This window comes from Acinonyx jubatus, chromosome X, assembly GCF_027475565.1.
Source record: "Acinonyx jubatus isolate Ajub_Pintada_27869175 chromosome X, VMU_Ajub_asm_v1.0, whole genome shotgun sequence".
NCBI lineage: Eukaryota > Metazoa > Chordata > Mammalia > Carnivora > Felidae > Acinonyx > Acinonyx jubatus.
The window spans coordinates 111,022,073-111,031,692 of NC_069389.1; the positions used below are offsets into that span (position 1 = coordinate 111,022,073).

The 9,620-nt window shown below is 51.2% G+C and overlaps 1 protein-coding gene and 1 long non-coding RNA gene across 5 annotated transcripts in view; one reads left to right on the top strand and one right to left on the bottom strand.

Annotated features, from left to right (window-relative positions):
* Positions 1-9,620, bottom strand: part of FGF13 (fibroblast growth factor 13) — a 442,307-nt gene that overhangs the window by 64,815 nt on the left and 367,872 nt on the right. The window contains exon 1 of one of the 4 annotated variants that reach the window (XM_027054742.2): positions 111-1,048. The exons of the other annotated variants lie outside the window; for them this stretch is intronic. Coding sequence (XP_026910543.1) covers positions 111-297 — 187 coding nt within the window. The 5' untranslated portion in view covers positions 298-1,048. Of the gene's footprint in view, positions 1-110; positions 1,049-9,620 lie in introns of those variants that run through there. 4 annotated transcript variants of the gene reach the window in all.
* LOC128311461 (uncharacterized) lies at positions 804-5,567 on the top strand. The gene is made up of 3 exons (XR_008289875.1): positions 804-917; positions 3,383-3,602; positions 5,482-5,567. It is a non-coding gene; the product is annotated as an uncharacterized LOC128311461 (long non-coding RNA).

Sequence of the window (9,620 nt, forward strand, 5' to 3'; positions counted from 1 at the left end):
CACCTACGCTTCCACACACGCCCTCCAGCCCCCTCCACGCTCGTTCAGTATGGGGGTGGGGGAGAAAAAAAAAAACCAAAACCCAAAGCCGGCCAAGCGCCCCTTCCAACCTGGTCTCCTTCTGCGCCTCTTCTTGGAGCCGAAGAGTTTGACCCGGGAAAAGACGTTTAACTTGTTTTTGTCGCAGCTGGTCTTGCCTTTGCTGGGGCTGCTGACACACTTGCAGGCGTTGGATTTCTCGCGCTCGCGGGCTTGTCTCTTCTGACGGATCAGCGAGCTGGCGATAGCCGCCGCCATGGCCACGACGCCCACCACCACCACTTCTTTGGCGGCCCCTCTCCGGCTTCGCCTGCGCCTCCGCCTCCCGCTCCTCCGCGGCGCGCCCCGCTCGGTCTGGCGCCGCGGCCGCCCTCGTCTCCCCGGCCGGCGCTCGCCCGGGCTTCTCCGCGCTCGGCCGTCAGCCGAGGAGGGGGCTCAGCATGCCGTCCGGGCTCCTCGGGCGGTGGGCCGGCTCCCGCGCGGGCTGCGGGCTGCCTGGGTCCGAGCCGACGCCACGGCCCCGGGCCGGGATCGCGGCGAGAGACTGGCGGCGGAGGCGGCGCGGCGCGGCTGCGTGCGCTCGGCCCCTGCGCCCCGAGGACACTGTGCGAGTCCAAGCGGCTCGGGTCGGAGTTTCGCGGCACCCCCCGCCCTGTGCCGCGCGGAGGGGGCCGGAGCGGGGAGGCGGGCGGAGGGAGCGGCGCGGGCGGGAGAGAGGCCGCGAGCGCGGGCGGCGGGAGGGGGGGGAAGGAGGAAGCGCGCGGGGGGAGCGCGCCCTCGCCCTGGCCCCTCCGAGCCTCCGACTAGTCCTTGCAACTTCGGGGCCTGGCCACCGGGAAAAGTTGGCCCGTGCCAGCTGGCCGACGGGGATCAAACAGGTAACGGCCTCGCATCTCGGCGGCGGCGGCGTTGGCGGCGGCGGCGGCTGCTGCTGCTGCTCTGGGCGCGGCACAGTCTCTGCATAGGATTCCGGTCGCCGCCGGCACCCTCCGGAAGAGCGCCGCGGCCTCCCCGAGGCCCCCTCCCCCGGCGGCCCCTCCCTCCCGGAGCCCAGCCCGCCGGCGCCCGGCCGCCCCGCCCCCCGAGGCCCCGGCGGGCCGCGCGCTAACACCTGTAGGGGCTCTGGCGCCGCCCCACCTCCCGGAGCCTCCTGCCCTCCTCTTCCCGAGCCTCGGGAGGAGGCGGTGGCGGAGGGGGCGCCGGGAGGAGGCGGTGGGGCTGGAAGAGCGGGTGCGGGGGGGGGGAGGGAGAGCGGGGAGGGGGGTCTGGCCTGGAGACGCGGGGGGCCGGGCGGGGGAGGGACCGTTGCCGTAGTGCCGGACTCTGAGCCGGCCACGCTGCCCCGGGCTGGAGCCCGTGGGAAGTTCGCCGCCCCCCGCCCCCCCGCCCGGGTCTGCGACTCCCAGCAGCCCCCTCCCCCAAACACACTCCCCCGCCGAGGCGTTTCGCCTGGCGACACTTGTAGCCCTTCGGGAGAGAGGCCAGGGCTCGCAGACGGGTTCAGCCCTCGCGGCGGCGGCCGCGGCAGCACCGGCAGCAGCGGGCACTGCAGAGCTGCGCCCGCACGCCACGCTGCCACCCAGTGGTTTTTGCTGACTTTTCAATTTCAGGCCAATTTGTGCGGTCCGAGCCCCGCTTTTCTTCCGCCCCCAAATCGTTCCTTTGGGTTCGGGATCCCAGCGGAGAGCTTGGGTCGGGTACAGTGAGCGGTATTGGGGAACGCTGCCGCTACATTCTTGGCTGGACCTCTCTTCCTCCCTGCTTTCCAGATCTTTTCGGGATATGATGCAAAACCAAATGCCCAGATCCCGGTCCTTCTTTCTTGCCTGAGATCCCAGCCAGGAGACTCTGTCGGGCTTGTTAGCCCATCAGAGCTGGATCACCTGAGCCTTTGGCAGATTTCACTACCCCCCTCCCCCCCCCCCCCCCCCCCCCCGCCAGGGGCTTCCGCTCCTCCCCAGTCTTGAAGTGTCTGTTGCCCTGTGAGAAGCGCTGTTCTGTGTCTACACAGGTAGGCTGGGGTGAAGGCTGCAGGCACTGAGGTGGAGGGTCCCAGGATCGTCCTGCCAAATGGGCTGAAATTCCCTGCAGGGTAATCGACACACAGACATTAATGCGTGTCAGGGTGGGGGGACCCTGCTCGGCTCCCATTGGACTTGGAACGCCTCGAAAATCGGGACTGGGTCTTGGCCATCAGTATATTCCCATCTCCTGGCACGGTGCCTGTCACATAGTTGGTGCTCAATAAACCGTTTGTTGAAAATAATTGATGAGTGACTGATTTACATTGATTCTTAAGGGTAGGAAGAGGATTCCTAGCCCAGAATGTATGGGATTCAAATTCTAGCTACCCCGAAGGGAAATAACCTCACCAAAAGAGGCCTCAGAAGAAGATCTGGCCAGGGCCAAATATTTGGGGTGTGGAATGGGACTGGTAAGGGGTTCCTACTCCCTCTCGGCCTGCTTTTACCTTCCGCTGAGCACCTGGGCCTCTCACTCTCTGTGATCTGACTGCCTATAGATCATAAGAAGTCTCCTGTCCCTTCCCTTAACTCACAGAGGCCCCGGACCGGGTGGGGGGGAAATCATCCAGGGGAAAAGTGAAGGAAAGCCATTTTGACTTTGGATCCAAATCACTATGCAATCAGCTTAGCCGTTAATCAAGCAGATATTTTCAGCCTTTCCTAGCTCTTGTGTATTTCTCAGATGCTTCTGAACTCCAAGATGAGTGTGAGTAGAAGCCTCAACTTCTCCAAGGAGAACCGTGCCAAGACCCCACCCCCACCCCCACCCCCAAGGCCGAGAGAAGCTATTTTGCCTTTCCTTTCAGTCTTACTGCCACCCCACCAGCAGGATGGCATCTGAGTAGAAGAATGAAGGGCTTTCCTTTGACACCTATTTCCACAGTGCCTTTTTCTCCTGTCTTCCTTTGTTCCTACCTGTTCACGCTGTCCCCGGCTGAACCCCAGGGCTCCCAATTGCCCAATATCGCTCGCCTTTGCTCCTCCCAGACCTCCTCTTACCATTGTGCTGTCCACCCAGCTCGCTCCTTGATCATGTTCGAGGAAGAAAAAGCATCCTTCGCTCCTTTCTCGAGCTCAACTCACAAAAAGTTCTAGCCTGGATGACAGGAGGCCTGAGTTTGAATCCTGCCTCCGCCACGAATGGGCTGTGTGACTCTGGATGTGTCACTTGTCCTGCTGAGGCTACAGTTTGCCCATCCTTAAAGTCATCCTTTAGACCATATTAAAGGGAACCAGGTTTTAGCGTTCCTCTCAGGGAGAGTTATGCGAGTTATCAGAGCATAGGATGCTGATCCTTCTCTGCCGATCTCTTTTGGCAGGCCTCAGATGAGCTGTAAAGCAGCTGAGGGCATCTGCTCTCAAGAGGCATCTCCAGGAGAGACACAGAAACCCAAACAGATGTGACTGTGATGAGTAAAAATGAGAGAATTCAGACAGCCTATATCAGGAGCAGCCTCAGTACCTTCTGCGCAGGAAGGAATTGGCCGTCTTTCTGAAACTCCGAAAATGAGAGATTTCAAACACCCGTCCTTCGTGAAGGTAAACATCATGGGAGCCACTTGCCAGTTGGCTCTGCGTCGTCACTAACAGTCCCTCAAAACCTCTCCGTGACCCGTTCCCGGGTGAAAGACTGACGATGAGTGCAAAGGGAGAAAAGGAGGATGAGCAATACCGGCATCTCACCGTTAACGGAGTAGGACAGCAGAGGGGGTGTTGTAGAGACTGGGCAGCCAATACCACCGTTTGTGGCCATCTAATTATGTCCCAAAGCCCAGAGAAACGACTGGCTAGAAATACAAATGAGGAGATTAGAGAAAAGCCATTAGCAAATGCTCTTGCCGCTTAACTCCAAGCAGGAAGAAAAATGCAACTTAGAGAAATCTTGTCTATGTCCCACTGGAATACCAGGGACAGAAAGAGTGACTACCGTATTCTGTAACATAACCTGACACATTTATTAGCTGGCAAAGAGTCTCTCCTAGTCAGATCATTTGGCGGAATTATGCTTCAGAAACAAAGGTCTCCAGAACCAATTTTTTGAAGAAATGGATCGGCTCTTCTGATTTGCATTCAGAAGGAAAAGTCAGGGAAAAATCCTATAACCCATATAAAAATTTTATTGTTCAGTCATAATTTATGAACATCAAAAACCATACAGCACCCTGATGGTATTAATCATATCTACGAATTCAGCTCTTTGCCATTTAATTAGCCATAGCAGCTGCAACATCGAGTTCAAGGCCTCTGATTACCTGCTTGGCCATTTAATCAAGAAAACCTGGGGAGGAATATGGGCTTCCGGGGTGGAGGGTTCGCTCTTGATCATAAAAAGAGAACACGGGGAAATGAACTTCAGCTTCCGTAGGTGGGGATTTAAGTTTCGTACAAGGAGAAAACATTTTTTTTCCGTAAGGGCTGTTCAAAACCATAACGGCGTGCCGGTTCTTCTATGGAAGCTTTATGAATACAACAGAAACCTCATCTACCTCAGTGGGTCTGTGGGTTGGTTCCCCTCGAGGCTCTCATTCGGTCCTTAAGACTACTAGGATTAGTAAACACGCCCGTGACCTGCAACCTAGAAGCACTCACTTGGAAAGGGGGCGGCGATAGCGGTGTTGAGAAAGTTGGAGGTCCTGTCTGATGGGGCATGGGAGCTAGCGCGCGCCTTTGCCTTTGGAAGATCCTACTGGGTGAACTCGGATCCTGTGGGTCAAGGCAGTCACAATCATTTTGTGAAGTTTCTCTGGCCCAAGGCGGGGTGAATACTTTGCAGATGACAGTAAATGTCTTCTTAACCAAATGAGTTGCCTCAGTGGTGAGGGAACATCTAGAGCTAACACAAGCACCGGCTTCTCTTGAGTTCTATTCAGTTTTCTTTGATGACATTCAAAGATTCTGAAGGAACGCTTGCTATTGTATGAGCTGACTGGTGGCTAACAAACGTACACAAAGTGTGTCGACGATGAAACATATACGGCCGAGTAAAAAAACGTGTCGGACTCAGAGGCAAAATACCTGTAAAACTGGGTTCATTTCTTGCCCGGTGAACGAAATAAGCTCAACGCAAAGCTAAGGGGAAAAAACGATGCGAGGATTTGAGGCCAAAGCAGGCAATCAGTAATTTTTCTGGATCTAAGCTGTTTCAGGAAGTAGGATTTGTGGGGGAAGGTGACCTAAACCCAAGATTTGAAGAAGGGAATGCAGTGTTTGCAAATGATCTAATGTTCGCTATTGCTTAGCATATGGGGCGGGATTCGCAATCAGCCATAAGGAACTCTGGATCCATTTCCTATTTGCCAGTGGAGCTGTTTCCACCAATTTCCTATCAAGGTTTGCCCTGTTTTAAAGGAGCAGAGAGGTCTCGGAAACTACTTCATGGCTCTCTCAGAATTAAGAATCCTAACACATTCCTTTTCAGACACCTCGCAGGATCGGGGCAGGAGAACCTGCTGAATTCAGAAGAAATGGTATCCTCTAGATTCCAAGGAGGGGATGAAGGACAGGTCTGTGATTCATCGGAGAACCCTGCAGATATCCTGGGTGGTTTTCAAGACTCTGCACTCTGCTTTCATACATATATATATATATATATATATATATATATATATATACATTTTTTTTTTTGCCAAAACCGGGGTTTCAAATGGAGACAACAGTCAATACATACTGTGGTTATAATTGGGCAAGCGACTTAAATGCCGTAACACGATTTTCTATAATCCTAGTAACAACCTATAAGGTAGGTGTTATCACTATTGCCCTTTCACAGATGAGGGAGGTGAAGTCTCATGAGACTACGTGATTTCTCATGAGCTCTATGATTTCCTGGCGTGTCCACAGGTGGCCAGTATTTAAACTCAGGATAGAATTGACGGGTACAAGTCCAGCTCTTTAAATACGACATTTTCCTCCTTGGCACTGGGTCTGGAATTTGAGTTTCTGGACAGTGGTGCCTGGCTATGCCTATCTCTTGGCTTGGGTAACAGAAAAAGAGGGACTATGGCATGAGTTTTCAACTCAGGGATTTTTTTTTCCTTTTTCTAGAACAAAGGAATCGTAAAACAAACGATATCTCTACACAGCCATTTGCATACTTCCTCCATGTTGAACAATAACTTCTTAGAGTGACATTTTAAGAAGACATCACCACCTTTCTCACTAAATGAAACGATTCTCAATCACTGCTCAAAACCATTCTGGGTTTCTCAGCCCCAGGGGTACGTTAACACCAGGACCTGGTCTGAGTCGGGTCATCTGGGGTTTGGGGGTGCTCGGAGGCCCACAGGATGCTTCGTGGACTCTATCTTCACCACTACTCAGCAGAGGCAGGGAGGTAAAGCATTCCAGTTCTCCCAGTTCTTTTCATACTGGGAACACTGGCTGTCCACAGCGTAAGCTTTTTCGTGCCACCTGCTTTCGGCTACGGGAAGCCCGAGTTCAGCCAAAAGAGAGAAAAATATTGCACACAGTGTATTCGGGTCCATGGTCTGAGGCCTAGGACTATCCTTCTGAGATCCGGGGTTTTTCCAGGATCCATTCTAACTAATTTGCTCCAAGCTTTTCCCTTCCGACAAATAGCTAGGAGTATTATCAACAGATGGAAATTGTTTAATAGCTTCTCCTGCAACCACTGAAGACCTGTGGCAATTTTAGAACCTGATTTCCTAACAGCGACCTTGATGCTCAGTTAAGAATCTCATTTTAGAGAAGAGATGTGAGGGGGCGCCTGGGTGGCTCAGTCAGTTTAGCACCGGACTCGGGGTTTTGGCTCAGGTCATGAGCTCACGGGAACTCGGGCGTCAGGATTCTCTCTCTCCCTGTCTCACTGCCCCTCTGCTGTCTCTCTCTCTCTCTGTCTCTCTCTCTCTCTGTCTCTCTCTTTCTCTCTCTCTCTCTCTCAAAATAAACATTAAAAAAAGAAAAAGAGATGTGAGGCAGGAGAAGCTAAGTGAATTTGTTCTAGGCGAAACTGTTCATTCACTTAGTCACAACTTACTGAGAATTATTTGCCATGTACCAAGCTATACCCTAAAGGATGCAAAGCTTGAATTAACGCATTGGGCACTAACTATATCCCAGGCCCTAAGCACTTTATCCTGGTTTGCTCCTTTAATGCTTACAACAGCCTTCTGAGCTCATCCCCATTCTGCAGATGAAGACGCTGAGGCAAAGAGAGGTTAATGAATGAGTTCGTTCAGGTGGGAAGTGATAGAACTAAGTCGACCTGAGCCCGTGCATTCTGACTTCATAAAGCTACTCTACTGCCCCTGGCTCCAAGAGGAGGAGAAAAGAGAAGCAAATAAAATAACTAAAATACAAATGCGATCTTGTGGGGCACTTAAAAAAAAAAAAGGCACAGCTAACTCTGTGGGTTTGGAGGGTGAGCAAGAGCGAGGAAGTTGGGGAACGAACTCAGGCAAAGCCAGACTTCAAACTGGGTTAAACGGACATTCAGTGCCGACTTCTTAGCAGGGCAGATGACTTCCCCGCAGCCGAGAGAACTTACAAAGAAACCTTGGATTTTTATGCCCCTACACTTTAAATCACTTGGCAACAAGTTGATCTCCTATTGCAACCGGTCCCCAGGAACGTACTTTTCCATGAAATACTGATGACTGGTATGGTCATGACGCCTTCTGTGGGTTGGGAGAAATAAAACGTGCTACGCAGATATTCTGATGGGCATGAACGAGCTTTCATTTCATGCCTGTAAACCAGTTGTCTTCCCTTTCCCACTGATTGTGTTCAGCACGTATGGCCACCGGTGATGTTCAAGTGTACGGGAGTTGATCGATTTCCAACTGCGGTCAGCACAGGGTCTAGTGGGAGTAATCCCTTTGGAAAGACACCAATCAAAATGAAGATTCGACTGGCACGTATGCCATAGTGAGCTTGGAGGGGGGAGCTTGGAGAGCAGAGATTTGCCTGTGGGCAGTTATTAAATAAGTTTATGATGATGACAACAAAGCTTTAAGCTAACAAATGAGACGACTAGGATTTGGTTGCTATTTGAATATATTGAAAGCATATTTGAAAAACCTCTCTACTCACTGCATTCCTGCCACTAAAATGCCCACGCCTATTGTCTCTGTCCGAATCTTAGTATCCTTTGGTCTGGAAAAAAATATATACTTAACGGAATCACTGAGGGAGGCAACAGTGCCCCTCTTCACTGTCAGAAGAACCAAAACCAAAGCAAATAATCCAATTAAAAGATGGGCAGAGGACCTGAATAGACATTTTTCCAAAGAAGACATACAGATGGCAAACACGCACGGAAGGAAAAGACACTCAAGATCGCTCATCATCTGGGAAATGCAAATCAAAACCATGATCCGGTATCACCTCATGCCTGTCAGAATGGCTGAAATCAGTAACACAAGAAACAACAAGTGTTGGCCCAAGAATATGGCGAAAAAGGACCCTTGTGCGCTGTTGGTGGGAATGCAAATTGGGGCAGCCGGTGTGGAAAAGAGTATGGAGGTTCCTCAAAAAATGAAAAAATATATGCACCACCATGTTCACTGCAGCATCACGTACAATGCCAAGACGTGGAAGCCACCCAGCGAGAAGATGTCGCATATACGTACAATGGATTACTACTCAGCCATAAAAAAAAAAAAGAATGAAATAGCTCCGTTGGAGACAACATGGATGGACCTAGCGGGTATTACGCTAAGTGAAATATGTTAAGCAGAGAAGACAAATACATATGCTTTCACTCAAAAGTGAAATCTAAAAAACAAAACAAACAAACAGAAACACACTCATAGATACAGAGAACAAACTGGTAGTTGCCAGAGGGCAGGGGGTTGGGGGATGAGTAAAATAGGTGAAGGGAATTAAGAGCTACAAACTTCCAGTTACAAGATAAATAGGTCATAGGGATGAAAAATACAGCATAGGGAAGAGTCAGTAATATTGTAATAACTTGATATGGTGGCTGATGGTAACCACACTTACCGTGGTGAGCATTTTATAATGTATGTAAGTGTCACATCACTATGTTGTATACCCGATGCTAATATAATATTTATGTCACCTACATTAAAAAAAAAAGAAGAACCGGGGCGCCTGGGTGGCTCAGTCGGTTGAGCGTCCGACTTCGGCTCAGGTCATGATCTTGCGGTTGATGAGTTCGAGCCCCGCGTCGGGCTCTGTGCTGATGGCTGGGAGCCTGGAGCCAGCCTCCGATTCTGCGTCTCCCTCTCTCTCTGCCCCTCCCCTGCTCATGCTCTGTCTCTCTCTCTCTCTCAAAAATAAACAAACATTAAAAAAAATTTTTTTTTAAGAACCAAACCAATACAGGGTGTGTGTGTGTGTGTGTGTGTGTGTGTGTGTGTGTGTGTGTGTGTGTGCAGGCAGGCTTTTAGGCAATGCTGTAAAGCCAGCACCTCAGCCCAGATGCCCACGGTCCTTATGAGGCCCTTCAGGAAACTGCTCTTCCAGATAAGACTCTGGGATCCAGGTTGTCCTAATTCTTCATTAAAATTGTCCTTTCTTATATCCCTTCCCTGGGTCACTGCTTTCCAAGATGACAGCTAGTTAATCAGGTAC